At 36.9% G+C, this 17230-nt stretch overlaps 1 protein-coding gene across 4 annotated transcripts in view; it reads left to right on the top strand.

Annotated features, from left to right (window-relative positions):
• The window catches only part of TRAPPC9 (trafficking protein particle complex subunit 9), a 475415-nt gene that overhangs the window by 222810 nt on the left and 235375 nt on the right, over window positions 1–17230 (top strand). For all 4 annotated transcript variants that reach the window (XM_082277955.1, XM_082277956.1, XM_082277957.1 and 1 more), the window contains 2 exons: window positions 3878–4031; window positions 12756–12846. In XM_082277955.1, coding sequence (XP_082134081.1) covers window positions 3878–4031; window positions 12756–12846 — 245 coding nt within the window. The remainder of the gene's footprint in view (window positions 1–3877; window positions 4032–12755; window positions 12847–17230) is intronic.

The following is a 17230-nucleotide window of genomic DNA, read 5'->3' as shown; positions in this document are numbered from 1 at the left end:
TCATTATTCATGAAAACTGTTGTTACTTTATTCCTCCTCCTGCTTAGACAAGGATGGCCAGAGAGAAACAATACCAGTTTTCCATTTGCAGGATTGGATATTTAATTTTTTTTTTTTGCATAATGCAGTGTTTTCAAACAAATATCTCATTATTTATTGAAAACTCATCTAGTAGGAAATTTGGATAGCTCCCCATGAGGCAAAGAAGTTAAAGTGGAATTCTAGTCCCTCTTCCTGGCACAAGTTTATTTCTAAACTTTTGAATTTTAAGATCTTTTCTGTTTTCCCTGATACATAATTCCTGTGAAGGGCAAGGAACAGGTGCCCTTGCACAATGTGAACCGTCATTACCCTGGCTGTTTGCAATAAATTGAATGCCTGTTTCAAACTGAATAGTCTATTTTTACCTTTTCCTATATAGATTCCATAGATTCTTGTATATCACAACAAGCAAGGACAAATTTGGGGAGAGGTGCAGAGAACTCTTGACAGGAAACAGGTTGCAAAGTAACTGCAGAAGACAGCAGAGAATGACTTTTTAGGGCTAAAATACATTTCAGTCTCATTATTCTGTTGCACAGCCCAGTGACAAAGTTGGTGATGTTGAAAAGGTTGCCTTTCACTGCCCTCTCCTTCTTCAGGGTGAGGTCCATGTGATCTCTAGAGATCACTTAAAAGTTGAAAAAAATACTTTTTTTAGTTGGTGATTGTAATTCATTGTCCAGCTTATCCATTTTCTCCTTCCATCAGCTGGCTCTGGGAATTGTTTGTCCACTCATTAACACCTCCCTGGTGAAATGCATCACTTGAGATGGGAGAAATCTTCAGATTTAAAAAGAAAGTGAAGGAGCTGGGTTTGAGTAGGGGTACATTTTTAAGGATGAATGACCGATTTAGGTTATGGTATTCATTTTTTGTTTGGATTCTTGTGCAAAGCCTTCCCATGTACTACGTGTTCCATAGGCTGAGGAATAAATACTGAAGTAACATTACAGATAAAAAATGCAGAGACAAAACTTGAAATGAATATTTTTAGCACAAGAGGAAGCAGAATATGGATGATAAAAGGCAGATAAGTTTAACAAAAAGAGCAAGGATTTAATTTTGTTGTGCTTTACTTTGAGAGGAACTATAGTCTTGAAACATTTTATCTGTTTATTGCTTTCATATATCCTACCCACTGCTGTGTTCATAGTACTGTTCTGTGTGATATTTTTCTCTCTGTAGTTCTCTTTTACTCAGACTCTTCACTTTCTAACTGGCAAGTGTGTTGTGGTGGGTGTTTTTGTAACTTCTCATGTGACATGAGGTGCCACTGTGCTAAATACAGTATAAACATTATAAATAAAAACATGGTTAGAAGATTCGGAAACAGTAGAGCCTCTGAGTACTGAGAGCCCTGTTTACTAAAGTTTTCCATAACTTAGAGCTTAATAAAAGTTACTTCAAGCAGAGATGCACAATGAACAGTTAAGAGCAATCTAGGCTCTATTCCTAAAGCTGATGTGGATTTATTGGAGGCTGTTGGGGTACAAAGTGCTTACATGCATATTTAATTTCCAGACAAAAATTACCATATTGCCAGCAATGATCCTTCAACAGAGGAATGCAATCTGAATGCTGCAGTTGCATATTAAATATTGTTAGGCTAGAATATTTTTCTCAAATATCTATCACTTAGAAAAGTGCAACACAGTAATTAGATGGGAACTGTTTTCCTGGTCCCTTTGGAGATGGATTCTAAATACTTCTGACTGTCCAGAAGCTAAGACAATTTATTAAAATATCGTTATAGGAAACTAACTGTATTTCTGTCAGAATATAAGCAGTATTCTGTATATAATAGAAATCAAGTCCTGGGTTTGCATTGGCTCACGTACCACAGAGGGATGGAGTGATCTTGGAAACAAAGACAATGAAATTCAAAATATTCCAGTTGTGTCTTCCACGTGCATTGCCTGTGCAAAATCCAGGAAACCCAACCTGCATTTGCAGAATCAAATCATACTTCAGTGCCAGTAAGAATTGATGTTGTTAGTCATAGTTTCAGGCCTGGTAATTTTTTTCAGAATCCACTCTTCAGATTGTATCTGGGTGTTTTTCATTATGGTCTTTATTTCTGGCTTGATTGTGGCAGTTCCTGTGATACACTTTTGTAGCTCATGTTTAGCTTTTGAATATGCTTAGCACTTGATGGACTCTGCATGTAAATGAAGAACTTCTAATGATCTCTTGCTACATTAAAAATAGCCAAAACAAAACCTTCCCTTGGAGAGGAACAGATTAATTCCTCTGCCTTTGGGATGTGAGGATCAGCAAAGATGCAGGCTGCAGAAGTGGTAGCTTACAGAAACCTTTGCCTGAGTGCTGTTATTTGTACTTTTTAGTCATAAAATCATAGGGTGCTTGGATTTGGAAGGGACCTTAAAGGCCATTTAGTTCCAGCCCCCTGCCATGGGCACGGCCACCTTCCACTAATGGTGAAGGGGGAACTTTAGAAGCTTCTTCTCAGATGTCAGTTTTTGCTCAGTCTTGATAAGGTCTATTGAATTCATCTTCCCACAGGAAACATCACAAGCTCTAGATTGTTCCTTGTAATTGCCGTGTATTTTCACCCAGTTTCTTTTAGGGTCAAGACTCTTTTAAATTAATGAGAATTATAGAAAATCTTTTCTGGTCTGAAGGGATTTCAAAGGTCTTTCTTGTTGACATTTGTTACTGGTATTTTCCTTTTGGCAACTCATAGAATATGTTTCCCTCTTTATACGAAGAAATAGATAAAAGAATAACAGCAGTCCTGTGCTTTTGTGAAATGCCCTTCCCAGACCCCTTTTCAGTTTGTAGCTGCATTTCATCCTGAATGGTTTTCAAAGCTGTTGCTTGGTCTCCTTAAGTGCAAAGTCATCTCAAGAGCAATATATTTTAATTCTTCCCTAATTATTTTTCTATTTCAGACAATTCAGGAAATTAAAGCTGTTTTGGCAGCATAGTATATTAGATCTTCCATAACCACATTTCATGTGATGTGAGCTGGTCTAAATTCCCTTTTATATTAGATTAGTGATTCTAATTTAACATATCAGTATTTAGTATGCATTATAGTGTACTATATTTAATTTGATTACCTTTTATGCCTTACCGTACATTTAATAAAGCAATTATTTAACCATTTACTACCAATGAATTATACTGGGATATTGAAATTAATATTGTCTGTAATTCATGAAGATGCACAAAGCAGGAGAGAAGTGTCTTCTTAAAAAAAAAAATCAAGGGCCACATTTAGGCCCTACTTCTGTGGTTATTTTGTCTTTCCTTCCTGAGTTTTGCAAGGAAAAGTGAGGAAGTTGGCTTGTGAAATCAATGGACTCTCCAGGTGGTTACAGTTCACTTCAGGGATGCTTTCATATATAATATTCTGCTTTCCTTTATATGGGTTGGTATTAATAAGCAACTTTAATAGTATATTCATCAGCTTTTGGCCCAGTCTTGTTGCTTTTATCAGCAAGTCTTGAGCACACCATGAGCTTTCACCTACCAAGAGTGGAGGCAGGTGAACCTCTACAGAACCACAATAAAGTCATCTACTTGCAACTGCAAAATAAATGTCTTATGCACCACTCACAAAGTCATTGAGATGTTGATTGATGATTTGTAAAGCATTTTACCATCAAAGGCTTAGACGTCTGTTTTCAGTAGAATAAACCATATGGTTTATGTATCAGTAATTACAGACTAGGTGCCACCGAAGCCGATATACTGATACTGTAGTGCCCATGTTTGCAGTGGTCTGCAGTTTCTGCAGAAATAATATCAGTGAGGATGATGTTGTTTTTTTTTTTTTCTTTCTTTCTTTCTTTCTTTTCCCTTGCTACAGCATAGCTATCCAAGTGGACAAGTTTAATTTTGAGAGCTTCCCAGAATCCCCAGCTGATGGGGCACAGTTGGCGAATGCAAAGCAGCTGGAAGAAGAAAGGCAACAAGCAAGAGGTCTGGAGATTAACAGCAAGCTGGATATTTGCTGGAAAATTATATCCTTTCATAAATACTTGCTTTAAAAGTATATAAATAGATGGCCTCTGATACATTTTATTTTATAATTCAACTCACTTCACAGCAGTGTTACTGAAAAGAAAAGTAATTAGAACTATGAAGCTTATCATAATTATAGACTGTTTAAGGTTAATTGTGCTGTATATTATTTAGGCGATGCTTGGGTCATCCTATAATGGCTTTTTCTGAGTCACTGAGCATGTCATAAATCCTGTGTGTTTTTCCCAGCTTTTAGGGAACTGAGGAAGTGTAGTTAGGATTGATGAGTAGTAGATTCATGGGGTCAAATTTTTCTATTCTCCCCCACAGCAAGTCACTGAATAATGAAGAAATTCATGAAGCTGGATTTGGAGAGTTTGCATATATTTAATTAAATTTGAGTAAATCAGAACATATTAGAATAATTTATTTACAAGTCCTCATTATAGATTTAGTAATGTATCTAATCTTGGGTAGCTTTTTAAGGCTTAGACAGGGATTGTGTGATGACTTAGTCATTCTAAACATAAAATCCCCACAATAATTCTAAATGCAGTAAAATATTGCCTTATGATTATTAATAAGAAATTGCATTCAGTTTAGAGTTAAAATAAACCAATGGTGTTGCTATAAATTTTGTGATTTCTATAAAAAAAACTTGTGCTTGGCTTGTCAAAAATACACTTTCTCATGATTTTCTTCAGGAAACATTCTGTACAGCAAACAGTCCCCCAAGCCATGTGATGGTACTCAGCACTTCCCAGGAGATTTATATTTTTCACACAGATCATCTTCAAATTCACATGATAGGGGGTGGCAGAAGATGAGAGAAGAGTGGCAATCAAATCATGCTTTATCTGTTTGTACTTATAATTGTACTTTTATCCAGTGATCTGAAATGATGTTTCATTACTAATTATTGTGAGGAAGAGCTTCTTTACTGTGAGGGTGACTGAGTAGTGACACAGGATGGCAGAGAGAGGCTGTGGAGTCTCCTTCCCTTGAGATATTCAAGGGCTGTCGTAGACACAGTCCTGTGCTCTGAGGATGCTGCTTGATCAGGGGGATGGACCAGACGACCTCCAGTGGTCCCTTCCAAACTTAACCATCCTGTGATTATTAAATCAGATCTGGATTTGTCAAAAGCAAGGCTTGAGACATAAATGAGATTCCTAGTGCCTGGTTCAGTCCAGATTCCCCAAGCAACATTTCAGAGAGAGCTCCTTTTATGCAAAAATGTCAATATTTAACCAGAACTCACTTAGAAAATGTCTATGTTATGGAAAGATATAAATATTCTGTGATAGCACAGATGAATTCTTACACTGGAATTGAGTGCATAGTTGTAATCATTTTGTCAAGGTGTAAAGATACATCCTCACTCCTTTCAGTTGCTGGGCAACACTGTTTACATCCATTCTGTGTTCTGGATTTAACCCCAGTTTTGGTCCCAAAACCGTTGTGGCTGACATGAAAGTCAGTACCTTAGAAACCAGTAGAACAGTGCGTGGATTCTGTGTGTTACATTCAGTGCAACCATTACTTTGTGTTTTTAATACTTGCTGTGATTGTTCTCTCTATTCCAGGAACTAAAACAAATCTAATTAATGAAAGGCAACAAGTTTCACATGTGCTTAAAAATCCTTGAAGAAATGTGTACATTCTTTTCCAGGTGTCATGTTCCAACTACAGTTAGTCTTTCCCATGGAATTGTAGAATCATTAATGTTGGAAAAGACCTCAAAAGACCTCCAAAATCGAGTCCAAACTTTGCCCAAACACCACTATGTCAACTAAACCACAGCATTGAATGCTACATTGAGTCCTTTCTTGAACACCTCCAGGGATGGTGACTCCACCACCTCTCCGGGTAGCCCCTTCTGATGTTTGACAACCCTTTCCATGGAGAAATTCTTCATGATGTCCAACCTGAACCTATCCTGGTTTAATCCTTTTATTTCTTGCAGCAACATTTAGATGTGAACCAGTAAATAAAAAAAAAAAAAAAATAGTCTTCTCTCCATTCTGCTAAGTTTAAGAAACTTGGTTTCTGAGATAATTTTCCCCCATCAGAGTAATTTGACACAGGCCAGCAGAGTTACTGATGGACAGACAGGCAGAGAAACAGATGGGTAGTTCAGCTGCATTAGCCTTGTTTTCCTTCAGGAGTCAGCCTAAGTGCACCCAAGAGAGCAAAAGTATTTGCAAAATTACAAAAGGGTAGAGTTACTGATATTTCCTGCTCGATGAGGTCTTTTAGCACATCTCTTGAATGGTAAGGCCAAGTGATCCCTTTGTTATCCATCATCTCTGAGCTACTTTGAACTCCCCAGATAACTTTTCTCTCCTGACTGTGTGCATGACATGGGAAAGTGATGGGCTGAGGTGAGTTAACATCACAGAATTTGCCCTGAGGTGTGATCCAAGGCCCACGTCAGACGCTTACACCAGGACTTGCAAAAGAATGTGGAGGGGAAATTAGAGTGTGCACAGGGAATTAGCAGGAAAGGAGACATGAGACAATTGAAAGCTTTTTGACCAAGGACAGAGTCATCCAACAGAGTGAGGAGCTGTGCATTTGGTACAGACCCCCAAACGAGAAGCAAAGCTGGATGAACTCTTCCTTTGATGACTGGAAGAAGTCTTCCAGTTGCAGGTTAGCTTATTTCTGGAGTACTCTAAGGACAACTTTGGTGTACAGGTGTTGGATGGTTTGATTTGGTATGTGCTGTGTGGGATCTGCTCCTTGAACAAATGATCCAGCTGCAGGGTTTGAAGTTTGGTGTCAGCCTTGGCTGCAGTTGTCCTGAGATCATGGAGCTCAATATCTTGAGGGAAGTGAGGAGAGTAAGTGGCAGAATAACCACTCTGGACTTTAGCAGGGGAGACTTTGGGGACGTGGAAGGCAGGATTGGAAAGGATGCTGGCCCAGTGGAGTTGCTGGGCCTCCAGGAGCAGCCTTCTCAAAGCCTGAGAGTTACAGCAGTCAGCAAAGTTCATCTGACAGCGAGGTGTGTCATGAAGGGACTGTTAAATTCCAGTTAGATACTAGGAAAATTCCTTTTCACAATGAGGGTGCTCAGGTACTGGAACAGGTTGTCCAAAAGTGCTGTAAAATTGGTATCTTTGAAGATGTTAAAAAATTCTGGGCAATGCCTTGAACAACCTGGTGCAATTTCAGTATTTTCTGTGCTTTGAGCACAGGGCTGGACAGTGACTCTGGAATTGCCTTTCAATATAAATTATTCTGTGATTTGTGCAGTTGGGCAGAGGGCTGGGTCAGAGAATGACTTTTGAAAAGTAAACTCCTTTTCCTTCCCTATCTTCTCCAGGTTTGATTGCAGCCAGAGAAATTTTCTAATGTACTGTGAAGGAATTGCTATTTCAGTGAAATGAGACTGTAACATTTTGGGGTCATTTTCTTGAAAATATTCTAAACCTGGCCTAAACAACCTTTAAAAAAGTGAGACAGACTTCCAGTGCCACCTTAAATATCACGTTCCTTTTTTAACTTTTCTAATAATTGGGCTTTTTTCTTACTTCAGCCTTAATATCTGTGATGTATAGAAGTCTGTCCTATTTGCAATGTTTCCTTACATTTTTTTAATTGTATTTTCTGCCCCTTCCTAATTTTTTTTGTTTTCCATATTTAAACCTAATTGCCAAAATTTCTTTCAAAGCACATTTTCTTTCAGTCATATTGCTGATGTTGTTCTGCAGTACAGTTCTATTTTTCTCAGTATGTGGGATGCAAGGCTGGAGGCAATACTGCAGGTCAGGTTTCTCACAGAAGAAAATGGTACCTTCCGGGTTTCAGAGATGATGTTTTCTCTGAGAACTATTGTCTGATTGATTTTTTTTTTTTTTTTTTTTAATGTGGTCCAGCATAACTGACTGAATTATTATTCCCAACTTTCATTTATAGATTTGTTGATTCCTTCTAGGGTGGTACTCGGAGCTTTTCTTCATTTCATCCCAGTGATCTTCGTAAGTTCCACTCATTTATTAGGTTTGTGAACACTGACATCTTTTCCAAATACATAAAAATTATGAATGTTTTTGTATTTCATCATCAAAGCAGCCAATCAGGATTTTGAAATTATTATCTATCAGACAGAAGCTTGAGTCATCTCAAGTGATTGCTTGACAGCAAATCACTGATAACTCTTATTGAAAATCATTTTTCTGTCTATTCAGCTTTTGATGACTTTATCTTGATCATAATTATGAATCTTCAGTTATGACAATATTACATCTTGTGGAACTTCTGTACATCAGTAAAGGTTTCTTTACATTTCTATGCTGCTTCTTATTGTTTACAAAAATAGCTATTATTTAAGACCCTAAAGAACTGTATATAATTAGTTTTAATAATAAAGTACCACAATAATAATCAAGCAGAAAGCTAAAAGTATGAATATGGCAACTGCTGTAAGTAAAATGTGCAAATAATGCAAATTTATTTTTAATTAGTATAATTCTTACTTAGGAACATTTGCTGTTTTTTATGATTATGTGCCTTCTTCCACCTGCATTTATTTGCAAAGGACATATATATTGAAAATAATTTTTTTTAGGATGCAAAATGTGGGATGCTGTGGGGAGAAAAAACATAAGTAACTTCCAGAGAGAAGCCATTTTTAAAAACCTATTGTTTTTTTAAGCAGTAGATTTTAGATAACAGACTGTGTTCTAATTGTGAGTACCCAGCTACACATGAGGCAATCAGAGAGTGTAAAAGACCAAAGTTTTCCCTGGGGAAATAACTAGTTCATTTGACTGTCATTTAGGTTTTTGGTATGAAACAGTTTATATCATATTCAATCTGTTGCTACAGAAATGTGAAATGAGGGTGTCAACTGTGAAAAATTAGGTTTTTAGGGTTTTTTTTTTTTTAAACAGCATCTGGTGATTGTGTTTGTTGGCTCTGAGGCCCCCACTGAGGCTTATTTGATTGTGCAGATGAAAATATCTTGAACTGTTAAATATGAACTATTGTGCTGGAAGTCTACTGTTTGAGTCCTGGCTGATGCCTGTGTTGTTAATAACAAAGATTTGACTGTAGGAAATGAGGCCTGGGTCAGCAATCTGGCTCCTACAGAAGAGCAGGTTTGTGATGGCAGCAAGACCTCAGGAAAACATGTGGAGATTTGGTTAAGCAGATAGATTCTGCAAGGTCAAACTTCACCTTGGCAGTCTGTACTCATGTTTATCTGGGTAGTCTTTTTCAATGAATTTTAAATCCTCGTTCTTACACTTGAGTCTTTTGTCAGCTTTGACTTTGAGCTAAGAATAAAAGGGTATCTTGGCAACCCCTGTTCAACTCCTTTGCTTTCATTGACTTTTAAAGGCTTTGTCTTAGGCAAACTCTGGAGTTAAGCTTTTCTCTCTCATTCCTTTGATATTTTCTTACCACGTATTTTGGTTGCTTTTCATCTCCAAGATAATGAGTTTGTAGCAATTTTCAGTTTCATATTTTTCCTATAATGAACAATTTTATGTAATTGTCTGATAATACGGTCAGGAGACAAAGATCAGTGATATGGAATTCCATGATCCAGATCCCTCTGTAGGTCCATGTGAACACATAATTCCTTTATGTGTTTGTTGCTTTATGTTTCAACAAGTCCACTTCTGTGGTTGCATCTCAACCTTGCCTTTCCCTCCTTTACCACCAGACTCCCTTCTGCTGCTTCATTCAATGATCTCATTGGACAAATGCAATTTCATTTCCTGAATACGAGTCAAATAATCTGTGCATGGCTAAACCATTTAAATGTTACATTTTGCTTTCACACAGAATGAACAATTGTGAAAATTGAAATTTCTCATCAGTTCTACAATCCATGGCCATGTATCTAAGATAAACTAATATCATCAATTTGTTTGGCGAATAAACAAATAAGACCCTGAACCTCCAGCTTAACATACAATAACATTCACTGAGCTATTTCCTGTCGATAGAATTTATTTTGCCACAAGATGACAATAAGCTGTGTGCTAAAAATAAGCTTGGTGCTTGTGATGGAATAAAGAAATTTATTTATCAAAAAATTTTGGCTGTAAAAGCTTAAAGCCCTTTTGGGATATTACATAATTTTCTCTGTTAATCAATTTGGGTGTTTTCCTTGTGCGTTTCTTTTTTTGTTGTTTGTTTGTTTGCTTTTTTTTTTTTAAACATTTTTTAGCTTTTGCAAAGAACCATTCAGTTTGATTGTTTTTTTCTTTAATGTGTAACCAAAAAACCACCAATAGTGTCACAGAATGGGTCAGGCTGGAAGGGACCACAGTGGGTCATCTGGTCCAACCTCCCTGTTCAGGGCAGGGCCATCCCAGAGCACATGGCACAGGATTGTGTCCAGATGGTTTTGGAATATCTCCAGTGAGGGAGACTCCGCACCCTCTCTGGGCAGCCTGTTCAGTGCTTGGTCACTGCACAGTAAAGAAATGATTCCTCATGTCCAGGTGGAACTTCCTAAGCATCAGTTCCTGCCTGTTCCTCTTTCCCATTGCTGGACACCAGGAGCAGAGCCTGGTCCATGTTCTGAACCCTCCCTGCAGACACTGACGGGCAGGGATGAGGTCCCTCTCAGTTGTCTCTTCTTGAAGCTGAACAGGCCCAGCTCCCTCAGACTTCCCCTGCAAGAGAAATGCTCCAGGCCTTTAGTCGTATTTTCTTGTCCTCTGCTGGCCCTGCTCCAGGAGCTCCGTGTCTCTCCTGTCCTGAGGAGCCCTAAATGGACACAGCACCCAAGATGTGCCTCACTGCCTCCCGTGGTTTTACGTTCTAGGGGGAATGTTCTACATCTGAATACGTGGATCTGCTTCGGTAGGATTTACCAACAATAAAGAATAGAGAATCACCTGTTTTATAGTAATTTTATAGCGTTATTTGAGACATTAAGCTTTCCACAAAGCTTTAAACAGTGAAAATTTGTAATATTCCAGGCACCCCTGTGAGTCTGTTGTAAGTAAATTACAGTAAAGTTAGTTTAATGTTACAGTTAATGGCAGCCACTCTGTTTTAAAGCATCTTTTAAATACTGCCTTTTTATTAGTGTTTTCTCTCACTTATAGTCCTTAGATTAAAGATGTGATAACAGAATTATTTATCTGCTGTTTCTGTGAAGTAATTCAAATTATTCTCTACCCTCTAGTGTGTTTTATGGAAAATACTGAGTTGTGCTAGTGTTCTGAGTCTTATTTTTCAGCAGCAGCACTCTTCTAAGGTGATACTCTGCTGTCTTCTGTTTTCCAAATAGATGCTTTTCTTTAATGGTGTTTACAGCTTTCAGACTCTTTGGGGTTTGTGAATTCTTTATTTGTGGTCTCTTTAGGAGAAAAAAAAAGTGCTACTTATGACATTTTTCAGGGCATAATGAGAATATTTTAAAAAATAATGGCAAGAATCCTGTACTCAGTATTGATTTTCCTCTTCTATCATCTTTGAGCTCTTGAGTCTCAATCACTTTAGATCTGCTTTTGTTCTGAGCTTTCAAGACTTTTCTTTAAATCTCCTGGCGTCCCTGCAAGATTATGTCCTGTCGTAGAAATTAGTTATCTGCAGTGCTTGTTAATTTTCTTTCAACTGACACAAGTGAATATATATTCAGCAGTCAGATGATGTTTGTCTCTTTCCAGAGTTTACAGAAAAGGGACTGATCACATTTAGAAGCTGTTTATAAAAGCTCAGATATTCTTTTATTTTTTCATGTATTTTTGAGGACCATGGTTCCAGTACTTTTGGAGTAGTTGGTTGAAATCTTGATGAATCTGACTAGGAGCTTATTCCTTAATTATGGTGGGACACATGGCTGGATACAAGATGGTGCTGACATCTGCATGTGCTCCCAAACCCTGTGAATTCAGTGCCTTTCTGCAGTCAGGGAATTAGAAAAAAGAAATCCAGTCCTCTTCCTGTTACAAATAAATCTAAATTATTTGTATAAAATAAAATAAATCTTAATTGACTCATCACATGAAATTATTATTAATTTGTTTAAATGGGTAATACTGTCTTTGCATGACATTGGATATTGCCTATGCTTTTATTTTAGCACTTGTGTACCCTACTTTGAAACCCTTTTAAAAGAGATTGTTCTGTTCACAACAGTTTATTTCAGTGCTTCACTGTCCTTAGAGTAAAAACAATTTTCTCATTTTTTCTCTTTTCAGTCTGGGCCTGTTTCTGAGCTCATACAGGGCAGAAAGGGAAGCTTGCAGGTTCTGTGCCTGTGGTTCTGGTCTGATGTCTGCCCTCAGTAATGACACTGTCACTGTCCAACATCTGGTACCTCCATGGAACTGGCCCTAAGTCAGCAGTCAGGGCTATCCTACCACATATTTGTTCTGTTTTCTATTGCCCTATCAAGTTTTAACCTTTTTGCTTTCAGATTGTTCCTAATTTATCATTCTGAATTCTCATCCATACTTAAAGGTTTTGCATTTTTGCGGCTCCCAGACTTTTTTACCCTCGTGTTTTATTATGGTTCAAGTATATTTTACCTTTACTTTAACGCTCCTCAGTGGAATTAAATTTTTATATTCTTAAGATAACAACTGGTGTAACTTTTACTGTTTGTCAATTTAAGGGTTAATAAACCATTTGTAACATTAACCTTTAATGAATCACTAGGTTGCAGTTTTGATTTGCAATAATAAAAGTTGTGCATATCACATGCCCTTTTCCTCTCTGAAACAAAATTTTCCTTAATTCCAATTTACCCTTCCTTGAAGCGTGAAGGGGAAGCAAGTGTGGAAGGGGTTCTTAATCAGCTGGTCCTGGAGCATCTACAGTTGGCTCCTCTCCAGTGGGGTGAGTGGTATCAAAATCGATGGATGATCTTTTTTAGAGAATGTACTGGCTTGTAATTTTCCACAGCATGAGAATGATAATGTTTTCATTTACTGACAATCTGTGATACTGGAGAATTTGATAGGAATTTTATTCTCCTTTAGCTGTTTTATTTAGCTGAAGATAAATGTAGAATTGATATCTGTTTTATTTTAAGTACCACTGTTCGGTGATAGTAAATATGAAACCTGACCATGCACTTTTTCCTGTAGTTTGCAGTCCTATCTGTCTTGTAGGAGAGGTGGTTGCTACTTAAATTTTCACTTTTTCTTACAGTGTGGGCTTTTAAAGTAATTTCTCTAAATTTTTTCTTTTGGAATCATAATGTACTTGTGATATACTTCTTATTATGGTCTAGAAAATTGCATTGCTAACTTTTGAGGTGCAGAAAATATTTTTACTCTGGGTAGCAGGGAAGAATTACTTGTCTTAACTTTGCATTTAGAATGATGTTCCCACAATGAAAAATGGAATTAATTTAATTTCTAAGAGTCGTAATAATGGGACTTCTGTCTGAGGTTCTCAACAAGGCTTGCTCAGAGGCTTTGAAACATGGGATGTTTTATCCCAAACACTTCTATGTGAGTTGCAAGTTTCAGATAAAGTCCCCAAATCATCAGTAAATTGTTTCCAAGCTTTTGCTTTTAAAACAAATTTATGCTCCATATTTTAATACTGTGATGACCCAAAGAGGACCAATTTTAAGGAACAATGATCCATCACTATTGCCTGTGTTAATTATTAAAATTAAAACGACCCCAAAGTCCATTATTTGTGTACTCTTTTAAGTGCTTGGGTTTTTTCGAGCCTGTTGACCATGCTCAACACATAGGTGAAAACCTGTGAGCACTTTGTTCATAGATGAGAAGATTAGAAATGGTTTAAAGTAGTTTGTTGTAAGTATGTCCAATTTTAGCCATAATCAGCTGCCTCTGAAATCATGCTTACCTGGCCTCAGTTCTTCAGGGGATTCAAGGATTTGGCAGCATTTTTTTGTATGATTGACAGGATTTGGCCATGATTGCCCTGGCCCTCACCAGTAGAACAAGTGGTTTGTGCCAGGTGTGTGTTGTGAGATCAGACTGGTCACTTTTTAGCTCTGCAGTGGCTTTGACCATCACCAGCTTTGGAACCTGGGCTCTGTGGTGGAAAATTGTCCTTTGGCACTTCTGCATAGGACCTTGCCTTAAGGTTGAAAAACTTAAACTCAGTCTTAAATGAGTAATGAGTATTATCTGTTTTGTATAACACACGAAGTGTATCCATGTGGAAGCTGTAGCTTACTGCAGAGATTCTGAAAAGGACATTTTGATTAAATGCCTGATTTTACTTGAAAACAAAAGCAAAAATTGAAAATTAAAGACAATGGAGACATTTTATCTTCTTTAAGTTAACTGTAATTTTGAATATTCAACAGCTAAATCTTTGCTAGTGATGTAGCCTGGTAACTCTACCTGCAGCTTCTGCAGTCCCTCCAGATGCTGTACCGTGGCAATACAGGATGATTTTTTCTTTACTAATGTGTGGGATGGAGGAGGAAGTAAGAGATTGTTATTATTGTTTGGGAGGTGGGAGTACTAAGGGGCTGTTGAAGTGTCTGGACAGCCGGGGGGGGGTGTGCCTTGTACATGCATTTAGACAATGTGACACACTGTCTGTTGGACTAGAATTCTCTTTCAGTGCTAGAATATATTTCTTATTCAACTCTTACAGGCATGGAAATATGTTAAGAGTTTAAAATACTGTCATATTGTAGTATCAGCCGGATTTTTTATTTCTCTTAATCATTACACTGTATTTACAACCTGGCTTTGCTTTGAGTTTTGTTTTTCTGTTTATTAACAATAACTTGTGTTTTAATATGAATTCTTTACTACTGGCCATCATTGTGACATAGCCTTTGCATAAATTGGCTAAAAATTTGGCTTAGTTTTAGGTAATATAACTGATTCTATGATTATTCAAGGATTTTGCTATATTGATGGTCACATTGAAGGGTTTACTTTATTATAAGTACTCACAGTGAAACATGAATGAATATTTAACAGGGTTTTGATTAAAAAAATGACTGGCTCTTATTCAAATTTGTAGAAGCTGTACTCCAACATTCCTTTTAAAATTGGCATATTTAATTCATATAAGAGTTAATATTACATCTCTAAAATTATGAAAGCCTATTGAAATAATTTTTCATGTAAATTTGACAATCCTGTCCTTTTTTCATTAAATGCAAGGCAAAGAGTAGAACTAGAAGTTGGTAACATTGAAATTTTGGTCTGAGGGTAAGAAGTTACCTTTAAAGTTGTCAAATAGAGGGGGAAAAAGTGGTTTGTAGTGAACAGTTTATTTTGATTTCATGTAATTAAAAGACTGGGGAAGGGAAAAGTATTTAAGGCATGAAGAATCATAAAAAGGAAAATATTTCAAAGGCTAGACTGAGAGTTCTTAATGTGTTGTTAAAATTGATTTTAAGATTTAGGACATCTCTGTAAAATTAAGTTGTCTGTTGGGCAGGTTAGTAAATCACACGTAATTGAAAAGCATCATCTTGCTCAACACCACCAAGTTCAATGGTCTCTAAAATTTATGATGTATTTTCTTTTTACGGCTGGGCAAGAAACCAAATGTAGGCATAGATGTGGTTTTAAGGTGAATACATTAATATCATCAAATCAAGGAAACAGACCCTGCAAAGTTTAAGGAGGAGAATCAAGTCTCCTCCAAGGTGTGTGTCATGCAAGCTCCGTGGCTGGGGTTGGAAATGATCCGATGGCATCATCTGTAGCTGCTGTCTGTGCAGGGTTTTTCAATCTTTATTTTATTTATGTCACTGAATTTGCAAGCAAGCAAAATCCCGGGACTGAACACTTACCAGTTTTGATGGTGCTCTTCTGCTTTCCACAGCAAAATTATCTTAGGTACAAATGCATGCACAATATTTTATTGAACTTGAAGTAGACTGAGGTTGTAATAGGCTCCTGATTGAACCTGGAACAGGCTGGGCTTGGGATATTCCTGCATTCAAATGAGAAATGCCTCTGAAATGAGAGTCTCCTGACACTTTCAATGCTGTAAACAATTTTCACAACAGAAACTTATTTTGAATTCTCCTACATAAAGCAAAATAAACATAACTTCCTTCACTGCCTGTGAGAAACAGGTATAGAAATCTTTTCCTGATGACCCTCATGTGTATAAGAGGGAAGATTTATTGGAGAAAATTGGTTTAGGAATTTAGAACTGTAGACACTGAAAAGTGCTAGAGGTTTTAATATATCAAGCAAATACTTTTCTTTCTCTATAGCAACTAACTGAATAACTGAAAAATCAATTATTATACATGAATTCTAATATTATTAACAGTAGTGTTCCAAGAAACATGCATTTGTCAAGCTTCACCATGGAAAAAAGTCCAGAAATAGCTTTTTGCTTTCATTCACTCTTTTATTTCATTCACTCATTTCATTAATTCTTCCCTTCTTCATAAAAAAATGTGAATTTCAATACAGTTTTAACGTTTAAATGTACTTGGATGCCTTTTCACAACACAGTGCATTTTATTTCCTAGTATGTGATTACAGGGAGAACAAAAATCACTGCCACTGAATGCTGCTCAGATCATAAATAAGAAAAGCGATGGTCAGCAAACAAAAGTCTTGATTATTTACTTATTGATAGAGAATGCTACAAAGCTTGTTGTGGGCCCACTGCAAATTCTGTGCCTACCAGCAGCATGCAGGAATATTGTACTTTGAGGAGACTAAAACACTCAGAAGTGGAGGTGGTTTTAAATTGTCCCTCAGAGGTAGCTGGAATCAATAGAAGATGTTGATTTAAAAGCCTATTGAAGTGTTTTATGAACATATGGTTCATGACAGCTTGTTTGGAAGTTCTGTCTGGTTGAGTTTCAAAAAGCATCTTATGGAAGCATTACTTAAAAATAAATTATCTTAATAATTAATTGTATGTTTTAGAGAGCACCAAGTCATAATCAGTTTTCACAGCTCTATGTTTCATGAATATTAACATTAATTACTGAAGCTACACACCCATTTTATTTTGCATTTTCCAGCCTGAACTTAGACAATAATGAAATCTTTCTTTCTGTAATTCAGATCTCTGCACACATGACCAGTTTGGCTTCAGTCAGGGCCATCCTATAATGTTGCTGCTCCCCCATATTTGAAATTCTAAGGCTGTCTTGGATGTGTTTTCAAAGACTGGACTTAATGGGGGACTGTAAGGAACTAGTTTAACTTTCTCTTTTAATAAATGCACCCCTCCTAGGCTCTAGACAGGATCATTTATATTATATAGATACAAGCTTGGAGATATGAAGAGATCA

This window comes from Coloeus monedula, assembly GCF_965178545.1.
Source record: "Coloeus monedula genome assembly, chromosome: 1".
NCBI lineage: Eukaryota > Metazoa > Chordata > Aves > Passeriformes > Corvidae > Coloeus > Coloeus monedula.
Note: the sequence above shows the minus strand (reverse complement) of the source record. Positions and strands in the feature narration are given on the sequence as shown.